The 16986-nt window shown below is 42.6% G+C and overlaps 1 protein-coding gene across 1 annotated transcript in view; it reads left to right on the top strand.

Moving 5' to 3' along the window:
- CRACDL (CRACD like) overlaps nt 1-16986 on the top strand; it is a 78315-nt gene that overhangs the window by 45288 nt on the left and 16041 nt on the right. Inside the window, exon 8 of the mRNA XM_084844376.1 lies at nt 673-2308. Coding sequence (XP_084700502.1) covers nt 673-2308 — 1636 coding nt within the window. The remainder of the gene's footprint in view (nt 1-672; nt 2309-16986) is intronic.

Raw genomic sequence — 16986 nt, 5'->3', positions numbered from 1 at the left:
AGGACAGATTGCAATTATATAGACAGGTAAATGCAAGAACTACAGGACAATACACCTAAAGAGATTGCTGTGGGATAATCCTCTGTATTCCTTAAATCCTAAGCTCTTATTTATACAAAACATTTTTGAAGGTATATCAGAAATGCCACATAAATGATTTATGAGCTTTCAGGAAGCCTTTCTCATGCTTCACAAAAGAAAAAGAAAAAAGAATGAATCACATTGAATGTGGAAAAATTACAGTTGTCACAGCTTGTAAAGATAATGGACTGAAATTGAAGATCCATTGAACTTAAAAAAAAAATTAAAACAAAAGCCAAACCACCAGGGAAAGGAAAGAATTATTATGAAATTATGAAAATTCAGACCATTTTTAACATATCTTTTGCTTGCCCTTTGTATTTAGTAGCGTGTGTGTGTGTGTGTGTGTGTGTGTGTTTGTGTGAGAGAGAGAGAGAGAGGGAGGGAGAGAGAGAGAGAGAGATTGGTTTGCAGATTACTATATTCCCCTCTTCTCATGAATATATGGCACTTTTAAAAACAGACAGTAGAGGAGTTGTCTTCTGGGGTGGGGAGCTGCTTTTACATTGGCGATTTTGCCATCGGTGAGTAAATTAAATAAAGTGATGCTGTGATGTAGAGAAAAAGTACAAAATGTTTTGTTTGTTACAGAGAAACCTGTCAGAATCTCAGAATGATTTGAGCTGCACTCTTGAGGAAGATGAAAGTGACAGGAAAGAGATGCTGGCTGAATTGACCTATGAAGGTGATGGTTCCAGCCATCAGCAACTGAGAAATGGAGCAGCTCCATCAAATTCAATGTGCTCCCAGCAACCTGAAATGTCAAAAGGCCTTCAGCATAATTTGAATAGCCAAGGTGAAAAGGTTTGCATGTTGCATTCCCCTTCTGAGTTGGACTTGCTTTCTTGTGGAAATAATCCAGAGGGCTTCCAAACTATGCAACGAGTATCCCACACTGTATCATTGTCATCATCTTCTGACCCTAAAAAAGATATGGCCAGCTTATATCTTAGTCCACACCAAGAAAAAGAGCAGTCCGAAATGCCGAAGGTATCCCCAAGGAATTTAATTGGCATGTCGTGTAGTATTTCAAACCAAGAAAATAAATGTATTTGTGATACGCCATCAAAAAATGACATGCTGTCTGATAAGAAAGTCTCATCCAAAAATGACGTGATTCCTACATTAGATGGAACAGAAAAAAATGCACTGAAGGATGCTAAGGCACTTTTGGAAGACATTTATAACAAGGAAACTATAAAGGAATCTCCCTCATTGCCTAACTCCATCAATCTTGTACCAAAAAATTCTTTCCAGCACACAGGTTTACCTGACCCTGAAAATAGCAGTATTTCTCAAACTTCAGGTACAGCCCCATCATCACATACAGACACAGCTTGTTCTTTGGCACTAGACAAAAAGAAGGCAACTCAGGACCAACCTGGATCTGATAAAGAAAACCATCACCCACCAGTACCTGGTTTGTTCTCATTGGGAGGAAAAACAGAGAAAGGAGCCAGTGACCACTTTGCCTTGAGAAAATTTTCTGTCTCATCAGCTAGGGGGAGGTCAAGCACTAGTAGCTTGAACGTGAAGGAAACTTTTGAGTGTGAGAATCCACTAGCCTTACAGGTCTTGCAGACTAAAATAAAAAACTCCTCAAGAAATGAGAAGGTGAAAAAGGACATGGAGGTAAAAACCTTTCAAGAGAGAGAAAGCTGCACTAACAAACAGACATCCCCCTCTGAATCAGAGACTGCTGGTAGAGCACTGGACAAAATGGTGGCTGCCTCATTGCCCCAGGCAATGGCTTCAAAATCAACACTGAATAACTCTTCCAGTGGCCTTCCACAGCAATCAAGTGCTGGCCAGTCAAGCTGTGAAGACAAAAACCCCTTTCAAGTCAAACTCAGATCCACGTCTTTATCACTGAAATACAGAGACAGCCTCTCACAGGAATCAAAGGAGACTCATAGACACAGTGCAGAGTTTAATTCAGAAAAAGAGGCCCTGCCTTTGTCTTCAGTAAAAGGTGAAAAAGCAGAGACCAGGAAGACAACTGATATAAATATCAATAGCTTTTTAAATGAAAGCCTCAAAATTAAACCCAAGTCCTCTGAACAGGGCATCACAAAACCTCCATTGCCAAGGAAGCCTGTTTTGCAACACTTCATTATTCATGGCACTAACACAAGCATGGAAAAGCAGGAAAAGGTAACCAAATATTCTGAATTAAAAAATGAAGACAAAGATTTGGAGAAGAAACTGAGTCCTGCTGAAGTGCCTGGTAAGACAACCCTGAGACTTTTATATTTGACCCGGTGGATCTTTTTTTAAAAATAGCTATGAAGGTGTTTTTATACTAACGAAACATCGGGTAGTATCCAACTGTGTCATTCCATTAACACAAATGACATTGTGCTAGCGGAAGCTAGGTTCTGAACTATGTGCAAGAGGAGAGTCCCAACTAAAATTATGTTTGCACAACTGTTTGTGCATCACTATTGTGCAACTGGTTGCACATAACTCTTGTGAAATGGGTTGTGCAAGCATAATGGGCAAATGCTTTGACAATAGAAAGATTCAGAGGAGCTCCGCTAGTACTATTTGAATTTGTGGATTGACACTGTTGGATACTGCCCATAAACTGTAAAATGCACCACACATTGCTTGGGCGGGATGGAGGGGGGAAGGATATATTTCCTAATGTTTCTTGCATCAGTGTCATCTTAGCTCAGTAGCTCCGTGGGGGGCGGGGGCAGGTTATACTGTACCATGTTTAAATGACACTGACTTATGGGAAGTGACTGTAGCTCAGTGGTAGACATGTGCTTTGGATGCAGAAGGTTTAATTCTGTGATGTCAGACATCTCAGCGAGAGGCCCTGGATACTGGCTGCAAGTCAGAATAGATGATACTGGGCTAAATGGGCAAACAGTCTGACCTGGTTCTTATAAGGCTGTCTCCCATGTTCTTAGAGCTAGGGAGAGCAAAGCCAGTCTAGAAAATTGGGAAATCTGAGAGCTTCAGTATGCATGCACAGAAGCATTTGGCTGAGCTTCTGGACACTTCAGAATTAAAGCATTTGAGCCAAAAGACCTGACAAAAGACATACTTCTGGCAATGGTTTGTACATTGCGTACAGCAGCAAAACTCAAGGAACAACAGTGTTCTAGGCGTACAGGAGAAGCCTGCGGTCAAGCCTCTTGAACATCTAGAATTCCTCTGGAGGCCTACTAGGGGATTACAAGTGATAAAACCTCCCCACAGCCACAGAATAAGCAGAGCAGTTTTACATACAGTGTTATGTCTTTGTTCAAACGTCTTTGTTGAAAAGACCTCTGGGCACAATCCACTAGGAAGTTCGCTTGTGCAAGCTGTGCAAAGACATTCCAATGTATCCTTTACAAAGAAGAACTAAACAGAGAAACATTAAGAGGGCATTTAAAAATGTAAATGTGTTCAAAGAAGCAGGCTACAAAGCCTAAGAATAATTAGAATTCCAACATTGGAATAAAAGTACATGTTGTAACACATATTATGTAATACATAAATGAGTAGGGCACAGAGGAATTCTGGGCGGGCTCAGTAGAGCTCTGGTTTTCCCCCTCAGCATGCCAGGCCATGATGGAGAATGGGAGATCTGTATGTGCCTCCTTTATCTCCATCCAGCCCTCTCCTTTTGCTCCAGAGGTCAAGTGACTTAACAGAGAAGAGGGCTGGACAGGGGATATGGGAGGCACTTAGAAGACCTCCTAGTCCCTAAATTGCCCTGGTCCATTGCTTGTATGCATGCCTGTCCATTCAGACTGAGTGGTGGGAAGGGGAAAAACAAGAGCCTGGAGATTTCTCCGCATAAGGACACTGCACCCTCATACAGGGAAGGATTGTGCCCATAATTGTTGTTGTTCAGTCGTTCAGTCGTGTCCGACTCTTCGTAACCCCATGGACCATAGCACGCCAGGCCTTCCTGTCCTGCGCACTCTCCCGGAGTGTGCTCAGGTTCATATTCATTGCATCGGTGATGCTATCTAGCCATCTCATCCTCTGCCGTCCCCTTCTCCTTTTGCCTTCAGTCTTTCCCAGCATCAGGGTCTTTTCCAGAGAGTTTTCTCTTCGCATTAGGTGGCCAAAATATTTGAGCTTCAGATTCAGTATCTGTCCTTCCAATGAGCACTCAGGGTTGATTTCCTTTAGGATGGACTGATTTGACCTCCTTGCAGTCCAGGGGACTCGTAAGAGTCTTCTCCAGCACCACAGTTCGAAAGCATCAATTCTTCGGTGCTCAGCCTTCCTTATAGTCCAGCTCTCACAGCCATACATTACTACTGGGAAAACCATAGCTTTGATTAGACGGACCTTTGTTGGCAAAGTGATGTCTCTGCTTCTTACTATGCTGTCTAGTTTGCCATAGCTTTCCTCCCAAGGAGCAAGCGTCTTTTAATTTCATGGCTACAGTCACCGTCTGCGGTGATCTTGGAGCCCAAGAAAGTAAAATCTGTCACTGCTTCCATTTCTTCCCCTTCTATATGCCAGGAAGTGATAGGGCCAGATGCCATGATCTTAGTTTTTTTAATGTTGAGTTTCAAACCAGCTTTTGCACTCTCCTCTTTCACCCTCAACAAGAGGCTCTTTAGATCCTGTTCAGTTTCTGCCATTAGGGTGGTATCGTCTGCATATCGGAGGTTGTTGATAATTCTCCCAGCAATCTTAATTCCGACCTCTGATTCATCCAACCCGGCATTTCTCATGATGTACTCTGCATATAAGTTAAATAAGCAGGGTGACAATATGCAGCCTTGTCGTACTCCTTTCCCAATTTTGAACCACTCGGTTGTTCCATGTCCGGTTCTTACTGTTGCTTCTTGACCCTCGTACAGGTTTCTCAGGAGACAGGTAAGGTGGTCTGGTACTCCCATCACTTTAAGAATTTGCCACAGTTTGTTGTGATCCACACAATCAAAGGCTTTAGCATAGCCAATGAAGCAGAAATAGACGTTTTTCTGGAATTCTCTTGCTTTCTCCATGATGCAGCGAATGTTGGCGATTTCATCTCTAGTTCCTCTGCCTCTTCGAAACCCAGCTTGTACTTCCGGTAGTTCTCGGTTTACATACTGCTGAAGCCTAGCTTGTAGGATTTTGAGCATCACCTTGCTGGCATGTGAAATGAGCACAATTGTGCGGTAGTTTGAACACTCTTTGGCGTTGCCCTTCTTTGGAATTGGAATGTAAAATGACCTTTTCCAGTCTTGCGGCCATTGCTGAGTGTTCCAAATTTGTTGGCATATTGAATGCAGCACTTTAACAGCATCATCTTTTAGGATTTTAAATAGCTCAGCTGGAATACTGTCATCTCCGCTAGCTTTGTTGTTACTAATGCTTCCTAAGGCCCGCTTGACTTCACTCTCGAGGATGACCGGCTCAAGTTCAGTGACCGCACTATCATGGCTATCAAGGACATTACTATCATGGCTATCAAGGACATTAAGATCTTTCCTGTATAGTTCTTCTGTGTATTCTTTCCACCTCTTCTTAATCTCATCTGCTTCTGTGAGGTCCCTGCTTTCTTTGTCCTTTATCATGCCCGTCTTTGCACAAAACGTTCCCTTGAGATCTCCAATTTTCTTGAAGAGATCTCTAGTCTTTCCCATTCTGTTGTTTTCCTCCATTTCCTTGCATTGTTCATTTAAGAAGGCCTTCTTGTCTCTCCTTGCTATTCTCTGGAACTCTGCATTCAGTTGGATATATCTTCCCCTTTCTCCCTTGCTTTTTGCTTCCCTTCTTTCCTCAGCTACTTGTAAAGCCTCATCAGACAGCCACTTGGCTTTCTTGCATTTCTTTTTCTTTGGGATGGATTGAGTTGCTGCCTCCTGAACAATGTTACGGACCTCTGTCCATAGTTCCTCAGGCACTCTGTCTATCAGGTCTAATCCCTGAAATCTATTCCTCACCTCCACTGTATATTCATCAGGGATATGATTTAGGTCATACCTGAATGGTTTAGTGGTTTTCCCGACGTTCTTCAATTTAAGCTGAAATTTTGCAAGAAGCAGCTCATGATCTGGGCCACAGTCAGCCCCAGGTCTTGTTTTTACTGACTGTATGGAGCTTCTCCATCTTTGGCTGCAAAGGACATAATCAATCTGATTTTGATATTAACCATCTGGTGATGTCCATGTGTAGAGTCGTCTTTTGTGCTGTTGGAAAAGAGTGTTTGCTATGATCAGCATGTTCTCTTGGCAAAACTCTATTAGCTTTTGTCCTGCTTCATTTTGTACACCAAGGCCATGCCTGCCTGTTATCCCGGTGATTTCTTGACTTCCTACTTTAGCATTCCAACCCCCTATGATGAAGAGGACATCTTTTTTTGGTGTTAGTTCTAGAAGGTGTTGTAGGTCTTCATAGAACCGATCAACCTCAGCTTCTTCGGCATCAGTGGTTGGGGCATAGACTTGAATTACTGTGATGTTGAATGGTTTGCCTTGGATTCGTACTGAGATCATTCTATCATTTTTAAGATTGTACCCCAGTACTGCTTTTCCCACCCTTTTGTTGACTATGAGTGCTACTCCATTTCTTCTAAGGGATTCTTGCCCACAGTAGTAGATATGATGGTCACCTGAATTAAATTCACCCATTCCTGTCCATTTTAGTTCGCTGATTCCCAAGATGTCGATGTTCAATCTTGCCATCTCATGTTTGACCACCTCCAGCTTGATTCATTGATCTAACATTCCTGGTTCCTAAACAATATTGTTCTTTACAGCATCGGACTTTCTTTTCACCACCACCAGACATGCACAGCTGAGTGTCCTTTCGGCTTTGGCCCAGCCGCTTCACTCTTTCTGGTGCTACTTGGAAATACCCTCTGCTCTTCCCCGGTAGTATATTGGACACCTTCCGACCTGAGGGGCTCATCTTCCGGTGTCATATCTTTTAGCCTTGTGATACGTTCCATGGGGTTTTCTTGGCAAGAATACTGGAGTGGGTTGCCATTTCCTTCTCCATTGGACCACATTTTGTCAGAACTCTCCGCCATGACCTGTCTGTCTTTGGTGGCTCTGCACGGCTTAGCTTATGGCTTCACTGAGTTACGCAAGCCCCTTCACCACAACAAGGCAGTGATCCATGAAGGGGTCCCTTTGCTTAGCAAGTGCTAATTGCATGGTGCTGTTAGCATTGCTATTAGCATTTGCTAAGCCAAGGGGAAAAGCAGTGATTTGCTGCCAAATTTCGACAGTGCAATTTGCTGCTGAAATTTGGTGGTGAGGTTTGCCACCAAAATGCAGCGGCTAGTGCAAGCTTATTAGCACTAGCACTGTGACAGGATTAGATACTGCTCTATATCTCCAATGAAAATTAAATCCATAAGTAAAAGCATTTTAAAAGACACGAATGATGGAAAAAATGCAGAGTCTGAATTTGCCACAGCCTTTTTGAAGGGTGCAGGGAGTAATATAACTCAGCCCTGAATAATGCAGGAGTACTTGTGAATCTTATAGTTTTGTCAGCAGTTGCCATTTACAGTCACAAATGGCAGCTGTCACATCTACTGAAGTACTTGAAGGATGTGTTGGTCGATAGGCAAAAATTTCTTCTTAGGGCCTTCCGTGCTGGTTTCTTCCACTTAACACTTCCCCCTCCCCAAATCATGATTGTGGCATGGAGCCACCGTAGGTTTACTTGAACTTTTACAAAACCATGGCTGGAAAGTATGCGTGTTTAAATCAAAATTAAATGACATGTGAAGAAACTCATTATGATGGAGCAACAGTGCTTTTCCTGGCACGAATACAGTTATACAGGTGTTCACGTTCACCAGAAATCTAAATTTCACTTAATTTAATCATTAGCTTTCCTAGTACTATAGAGCAGACTTCCCCCAACCTGGTACCCTCCAGATGTGTTGGACTACAACTCCCAGCATCGCTCATCCATCCATGCTGACTAGGGGTTGCTGGGAGTTATAGTCCAACCCATCTGGAGGGCACCAGATTGTGGAAGGCTGTGATACAGGCTAGTTAAAATGCTTTTTAATGTTGGCATCATGCCATCTAACACATCAAGCTATCCTGATTTCAAAATCAAAACAGGAAATGGCAGTCTTTTTATTAGGCTGCCTCCAGTTGGTTTACAGGCAGATCATGGGTCTGCAATGTGTCACCTGTTAGAGGTGATTGTGGTTATGTATCTCCTTGATTACAGGGTAAGGGCTGAAAATCAGAAAACATCTAAAGCTGATAGTAACCTTAAGATGTATATAGACTTGCCTTCAAACAGAGTTGATTCCTTTTTTCTTCTGCAGTATAAGCTCAGCTTCCCCTGCCTTTGCCCTTCAAATTACGTGCACACTTGTCTCTGACTGAAACACTGATTTCTTCTTCCTCTTTCCCACGTTTCATGTTGATGTTATCTTTCCTTCCTTCCTTCCTTCCTTCCTTCCTTTCTTTCTTTCTTTCTTTCTTTCTTTCTTAAGCACCTTGCAATTTTATTCGATTTAAACAGTCAGTCAGCTTTTTTAAAACAGCTTGCTTAAGAGAAGGCTCTACACCTGACAAAAACTGGCTGAATATGGTTCCAGAGTAGGTTCATCATGTACATTATGTAAATCTGGATGCATCCTTAGTGCAAAGGGAAATACTTCTCACAGCAAAGCTAAATTGGTATTGGTGCACAAGAATCTCTTCCTACACTGTGCATTCATATGCTCCCGCTCCTCTTCTTTCTCTTACTATTGCTTCTCCCACGGTCCTTCTCAACTGTGCACAAATTAGCCTACGTGCAACCTCATCTTGCCAATTTTCTTGTATGTTACCTACTTCACTTCCCTGCTCCCTTTGACAGCTGAAACATACAAGGAAATGGACCAGGCAAGACTACACATATCAGACAGCTGTAAATGCGCACTGGTGAGAGAATAATAATAATAATACAACCCCAATTGTGCATTTTTGAGGCATGGAAAAAAAAGCAAGCTGGGGAATGAGTGACAGTCCTTCCAAAATGCCGTTTCTGCATCAGTGGAAGGGCAGTCAGTGGTGAGATCGCAAAGAGCAAGTGGAACAGGTTTTTTTTGCCAAACTTGCCAAGCAGCTCTGTAGCTGAGTTTAGCAACCCATGATAAAATCGGTCTCCTGAGTTCAGATGACATGACAACTCACCATAGGCATGAACAACCCTACAACAAGCCATTGTTTCTCTGAGTGGCTTGTTCATGAAAAAATAAGCCACCACACGGAAAACACTCTGGGTTCAGATGACATGACAACCAGCCATGGCTGGGTGCAAACCCAGTCATCAATGGCAAAAGTAATTTTAAATTTAGTTGCTTATAACTGTATGCAACATGTTCTGATACATGCAAAAATCTCCCCAGATTGTGTTGCAATGTTTACCAGGTACACTTCCTCAACTGCAGGTTTTCTGAAAGACAGCTCCGACTTCACATTCTCTTTTAATAATATAATATTTGTGTTGACTTAAAGATTTCCAAAAAACTGACTTCCAACAAGTCAGTTTGGTAAAATCTCCACTTTTCATTTGAGGCTTGAGTTTTGTTATTCTTCTAGTCTCAAAGATTGAACTCAAACTTGAAATTGCAGTTCTCTTCCAGCTCTGATAATCTCATGGTATACAAATACAATGGAAATTCAAAGTCTGGAATGAACTGATCTTGGTAGAGAAAGTCGGATGATACTTTAAATATTTGGTTCTGAACTTTAGCTTGGCATCTTCTCTCCACATATCATTTTATCTTCCAGTATTCTTACTTTACAGCTTGATTCTGTGTATGTTTACTCCGGAGTAAGATTCACTTGTGTTTTGTGGGATTCATTCCCAAATACGTTTGCATATGATTGTAGTCACAGTAATGTCAGTGACATTATAAAGCCTTACTGTCTCAGTTCTTAAATGATGTTTAAAAGAATTCATTTAAATATGTAAGCTATTGAATTAGAACAGAATCAGATTTGTATTATTTTGGCTGGTTGTTTTAGGAGGGAATACAGCACACAAGGATGACTTGCATTTCTTCGCTTAGTAGACAGAAATAGTAATTAGAACATTATTTATGGAAACATAACAATAAATTATAATGAGTATGCTCTTTGTTTTGTGCTTGGCTCAGTGCTATGTAGTGGTTCTCCAACTGACTAATAATGTAATTAGAACAATCTATAACAATATATTTGATCACCATTACAACTCTATTATTATGGGTAACCTAATCCTAAATTTAGGAATAGTTGCGGTGTCAATAAAACAGGATTACATCAAAAGTCTCCAAAGATTGACAGTTTCAGATCTAATGGCTGTTTTTGGACATAATGCTAAATCAAGATTTAGAGTTACAAGAACAAACCTAGCCTCTGCCATACTCCCCTTTCCCCATATACCCTTCCCCTCTCCACCTCATCCATGAGGAGGAGATCGGAAGCTTCCACTTAATGTAATGGAACTACAGTTCCATTAACTGTAATTCTTCATGATGACTGAACCTATATGGCGGTTAATCTTAACTATAGTTACTGAAAACAGAATACATGAGCTGTTTTAGGGTTAGGGGTGGCTTGTCAAGCATCTCAAAAACCCACCCTCACCGGCTTCACATGTAACAACAAACTACAGCAACCCTCAGCATGACTTGAATATTCAAGATGGCGAACTCCACCACAGTGAGAAGCCCCATGGGAAAATTCCTCCATAGTGGCTTCTTGTTACATGCTAGTTGGGCCATAGAATCATACAGTTGGAAGGGACCTCATAGACAATCTAGTCCAGTTTTCCCCAACCTGGTGCCCTCCAGATATTTTGGACTCCCAGCATCTCCAGTGATGGACTGTGCTGGCTGGGGCTGATGGGAAGTGTAGTCCAAAACATCTGGAGGGTGCCAAGTCGGGGAAGGCTGATCTAGTCCAACCCCCAGCTGATGCCAGAAATTCAGTACGACAGCACCCTTGGTAGGTGCCCATTCAGCCTCTGCTTAAGAAACCTTTAATGTAGGAGTCTGTTCAAGGGAGTCTATTTCATTGTTGAACAGCTTACAGTGTCAGGAAGTTCGCATGAATGTTTAATCTGAACCCATTGATTCAGGCCATACACTCTGTAGCAACCTTCTGGCCTATCTAGTCGAGCATTGCCAACTCACACTAGCAGTAGCCCTTTTCAGATGCCCTTAATGCATACAGTGAATGTATTGCTTTTTTTGTTTATTAAGAGTGTATTTACATTGCCTTTTAATCTTGCAGCAAGATTCCCAAAGGATGTTCCAAACTAAAATAAAAAACAATTATAAAAACAATTACCAAAATTACAGAGAAAAGGAAATACATAATAGAGCATGAAACAGCTTATATAAAAATATAATGAGCAGGGGCAGGGGCTGGCTTGTATCATGGCAGCAGGCTCTGTCCTTAACCTGCATGCCTTCATTGTAAAGTCAGAAACACCCCTGTGTGTATAACTCTATACTTAGAAGGTTCCCTCTGGGTGACTTTGGGCCAGTTATTGACTTTCAACCTAACCTACCTCGCTGGGTTGTTGTGAAGATAAAATGGAGAGGAGATGCACCATGTAATCAGCTTTGGGTTTTTTGAAAGGATTAAAAAGGCAGAATATAAATGTAATTTATAAATGAATATCTGAGAAAGGCAAGTGTCTCTTGCCTTTCAGAATACGCCTTCTGACACCTACCTAAGACCAGAGCCCAAGTTCAGTCCGTGGCAGATCGTGTATACAATGCTTGTGCTGTACCACTAAGCTTCAAGGTGCATCTAGATGAGGCTTTTATTGTGCCATCAGCTTGTCTCATTTACAGAATTTTACAGGGAGTTCCTGTTAAGGAAAAAAGATGCAATTGCTGCACAATGCCTTCCAATTGATAGAGCTAGGAGCTCTCCATCTGGAAGCACCCACAGCATGCTGCGGTGCACCCCCTTCTCAGTTAGACACAGTAGCTTTGAGCCCATGCACAGAGCCAGTGTTCTAGAGTGATCATGTTGCTGTCCCACTGTCACAAGATCAGTTTTCTATGGAAGCAGCTTTGTACTGAAGTCACTGCACTTCATGTCTGAAACCTACTATGCCAGTACTACAGTTGATAAGATGACAGAAAATCCATTTGGCTTTCCAAGCATTTGCAGATGTGGTGTTTCTCTCTCTCTCTCTCTCTCTCTCTCACTCACTCACTTACTCACACATACACCAGTTTTTAAAAAACAGTTTTCAAAACATGATCTTTGACCGTGCTTCTCTGTTCTTCCATTTGAAGTTGTGGGTACCAAGCAGCAACAGCCCTCTAACCCAAAATTACCTGCATTTCAGTGGTCTGAGGGATGTGTAAATATAATTGCAAACACAACATATGAGTAAAGCTGTCTTTACTTTTAAAGAATATTCCTGTACTTTGCAAATAGAAAGTCCATATATTAGTTTGCAGTTGTGACCCACAATCTTGTAAATGAATAAGAAATTATTTTTACTCGCAGTAACACAGCAGAGGGCCAATGGTATGTAGAATATTATGAACATGAATTTTGAAGTGCTGGGCCATCCTTTGTGTTCCCTCACGATGAATGGCATTTTAAGGTATTCATATTAATTTCAGTGTATGCTGCTTTAGCAGTGCAAATGGGTCATAAAGATAGATTTAACACCAGTCTTAATGGGTGTTTATCTATTTCCAACACTGTCAGAATCTGGTAGACTTCATTATACAATAGATAATACCATTGTTCTCAAAAGCAGAGTTCCCCATGCTTTGAAGTGGACACATTTCTGCCTGACTTGGAGTGGGGGAATGGGAGGAAGAATGGTGGCCCATTCTGTCTGAGGCTGACTTGCTCATGGCTGACATGCTAATGATGCTGCTTGTGTGTGTGGGGGGGGGGGGGGCGCTCAACCCTGGCTGGTCAACCTAGTTCCAGGGCAAGTCGCAGCTAGGTCCAGATCTGAGCACCTGGTGGTTAAACAGAGGCCCAATCTAGCAAAAGGGCCAGTGCAAGTTTCACCTTTCACCACCCATGTCTTGTAGAGAGGTTACCAACTATTTCCTCTAGTGTGGACTGCCATTGGTTACCAATTTATGGAGCTGGGAAGGAATTCTATCAGGCCTCTTGCTTAGCACAAATGAGGTTTGGGGTTTTACCTTCTCCATAGCCAAATGGGACAGTTCACATGAATACCACCACGGTTAACAAGCCATGGTGGCTTATCATAGAATCATAGAATCATAAAATAGTAGGGTTGGAAGGGGCCTACAAGGCCATCGAGTCCAATCCCCTGCTCAATGCAGGAATCCAAGTCAGAGCATCCCTGACAGATGGCTGTCCAGCCTCGTCTTGAATGCCTCCAGTTTGGGAGAGCCGACCCCCTTCCTAGGTAATTGGTTCCATTGTCGTATTGCTCTAAAAGTCAGGAAGTTTTTCCTGATGTTCAGCCGGAATCTAGCTTCCTGTAACTTGAGCCCATTATTCCGTGTCCTGCACTCTGGGATGATCAAGAAGAGATCCTGGCCTTCTTCTCTGTGACAACCTTTCAAGTACTTGAAGAGTGCTATCATATCTCCCCTCAGTCGTCTCTTCTCAAGGCTAAACATGCCCAGTTCTTTCAGTCTCTCCTCATATTCAGCTTGTGATCGACAACAGTTCCAAGATCTTTCTCGCTTGTAGTGTTGTTGAGCCACGTATCCCCCATCTTGTAACTGCGCCTTTGGTTTCTTTTTCCTAGGTGCAGAACTTGGCATTTATCCCTATTAAATGTCATTCTGTTGTTTTCTGCCCAGCACTCCAGTCTATCCAGATCACTTTGAATTTTGTTTCTGTCTTCCAAAGTATTAGCTATCCCACCCAATTTTGTGTCATCTGCAAATCGGATCAGCATTCCCCGCACCTCCTCCTCCAAGTCATTAATCAAAATGTTGAAGAGCACTGGGCCCAGGACTGAGCCCTGCGGTATCCCACTCATTACCTCTCCCCAGTTTGAGAAGGTCCCATTGATAAGCACTCTTTGAGTCTGATTCTGTAGCCAACTGTGGATCCACCGGATCGTTGTTTCATCTAGCCCACTATGAGCTAGTTTGCTCATCAGGATATCATGGGGCACTTTGTCGAAAGCTTTGCTGAAGTCGAGGTATATGATGTCTACAGCATTCCCACAGTCTACAACGGAGGTTACTTGATCAAAAAATGAGATCAGATTTGTCTGGCAGGACTTGTTTTTGACAAATCCATGTTGGCTTCGAATAATCACGGCATTGTTTTCAAGGCGCTTCCAGATGGATTGCTTTATCATCTGCTCCAGAATGTTCCCAGGGACTGATGTCAGACTGACTGGTCTGTAGTTCCCAGGTTCCTCCTTTTTACCCTTTTTGAAGATAGGGACAACATTAGCCCTCCTCCAGTCATCCGGTACTTCCCCCGTCCTCCATGATTTCTCAAAGAGAATAGACAGCGGTTCTGAGAGTTCTTCTGCCAGTTCCTTTATTACTCTAGGATGCAGTTCATCAGGATGCAGAAGTGGCTTGTTAACCACACTGAGAATACTGGTCACTTGCCAGCCCTATTTGCTTAATGAACCTTGCCAGCACAGTTTACCATGTCATCCAAATCCAGCAAGGGTAGGTTGCTGCTGTGGTTAACAAACCACAGAACCCTAAAACATTGCCTGAAATCAAGTTTTGCTCTGTTGCAACTTATACTTGTGCACAGGGAAGGGACAGCATTTGGCACGCTGAATGGGAGCAGCTCCTTGCAAAACATCATGGACCTGAGCCCCTGACACTTTTATATCAAACATAATTGATGCTATATCTAATAATATAGTTTTGGGGCATGTGATGCAGTTACCTGCTGAAGCTAAGCACATTTTGGTGTAGTCAGTGCTTGGATGGGAGGGAACTTGAGTTCCATGATGGAAGAAATACAGGATATAAGTGAAACATAAACAAACACTAAAGAGATGGCGTATTTTTTTATGCTCTGTCCTTCTTTCCCCTACTTTTTCTTCCTCCCCCCTTTTTCTTCCATTACAGGCACAATAACCCACCTTTTGCTTAAGAACTTTGTGACCTCTTTACATATAAGACTTTAGGAGGAATTTGTAGGTGTGTATACAAATATCTCATTGATTGCAATGAGAAATTATAGTGGGACTAACTTCTGCAAAGAATTACATGGATCAAATAATGAAATGGTGACACTAAAACAATGTCCCCTTTATATACAAAAGATTAGGCACCCGCATTGAACAGGTATAAGGTTTGGAATTTGGTTCCTTCAAAAGAGGCTGCATTTCTAGGCGACAGAGACCATTTTGTGATGGGGCTACCTTTTCTATAAAGGAACTTAAGTTCTGATGCCAATGGGGTTAGGAGCAGTTGCCTTCTGTAATGATTTCTCTTGATTGGTGCTATGGACCATAATGTAATGTGAAGCAATCTAGAAAAGAAAAAGAAGCTGACATTCTGTAGCTAATGTAGTGGTGCAGCACACTCTAACATGAGGTTCTCTAACTGTACAGAGACACATCATGTTATCTTCATTCTCTTGGGTGCTTCTCCCTCCCTAAGGAAGAGTATTATCAGATGTAGTTTGCTTCTCAGTACCTTTTTCTGGGGAACATGAATAGGAGGGCACTATGGCACTCCTGCCCTGCCCCTGGTCTTCCCCTAGGCCTCTGGTTGGCCACTATGGAAAGAGAATACTGGGCTAGATGTGGCTTCAGCCTGATCCAGCACGGCTTGTCTTACATTCTTAACTATTCCTGTCTATCAGGGCAGCCTGTTTTCTAGTATCTGTACTTGATAAGTCACTTTCATCTTATGAGGGATCCTTTAAAAATGTTACTGTTCATACACATGAGAAGGGTACACTAGCTTCCTTTCCACTTGTCCTAAGTCCGTAACTAGAGCTGTTAATTCAACAAAGGTCTGGGGAAGAGCAAGAGTTTATATGCTAGCTGTCCCTAATTCACCAATTGCAGCTGGGTCTGCCATATCAGAGTTTAAGCGATTCTATAAGAAGTAACCTTTGAGAGACTGAATATGTAAGGAGCAAGTTATGGATCGGTAAATTGGATGGCCATTTAGGGGTTAAGGATACAAGCTTATGCATGTTTAAACAGGAAATAAAGTCCTATAGTTCCCAGCATGTCCTAAGCAGCCATGCTGGCTAGAGAATGCTAGGAGTTGTAGGAGTTTTTTCTGTCTAAACATGCATAGGACTGTGTCCTAAGAGAGCAATTCTGTAGTCCCTGGGCTCCCAGGGACCATAAGATGGCTTGTAAAATCCCTTCTGAGGTTGGAGACAGCACTCCAACCTCAGAAACGGGAATTGGAGATTCAACCCCACCCCCTTGCAGCCTGTATGGAGAGAACCCATGCCAGCTGCCTGTCCTAGGTCAAAAAATTGATCTTGGAAAGGGGGTGTGCCAGTGAGTAGGGAGGGGAGGAGACTGGAGAGGCCAGGATATGATTTATCCTGAGCCTCTTCCAGCCTCCTTCCCCCACCCCGAAGCGCCCTCGCTATACGGGCTGAAATGCCTGTTTAGCAATTGGAGGATGGGGAGTCAAAGATTGTATCTGCTGCTGCTGCTGCTCAGCTGGCTTCAGCCTGGCAGGGTATAGGAATTTTGGAAGCTTCCAAGTTGGGGGGCTTCTGAGCAGTGAGGGTGCAGTCCCTAGGATTGTGTCCCAAGGGTATCTGTTTTAGACTGTGGAGATTCAGATTCAAATCCCCACTCACCTATGTAGCTCACTGGATGATCTTGGGCTAGTCACTGTCTCTCAGCATAACCTACCTCACAGGGTTGTTGTGAGGATAAATTGGAGGAAGAGGAAGAACTATGTTCAACATCTTGAACTCCTTGGAGGAAGGGGGGGATATAAATGGAAAAAGAAATTAATGGGGGAAAAATGAATGTAGTCTGTGGCAGGCATTCAGCAATGTGTAATAATGGGACAGGGAG

This window comes from Heloderma suspectum, chromosome 3 (genome assembly GCF_057233095.1).
Source record: "Heloderma suspectum isolate Gila_16-S chromosome 3, 16-S_ref, whole genome shotgun sequence".
In the NCBI taxonomy this organism is placed as follows: Eukaryota; Metazoa; Chordata; class Lepidosauria; order Squamata; family Helodermatidae; genus Heloderma; species Heloderma suspectum.
This window is presented reverse-complemented; position numbering and strand designations above follow the sequence as displayed.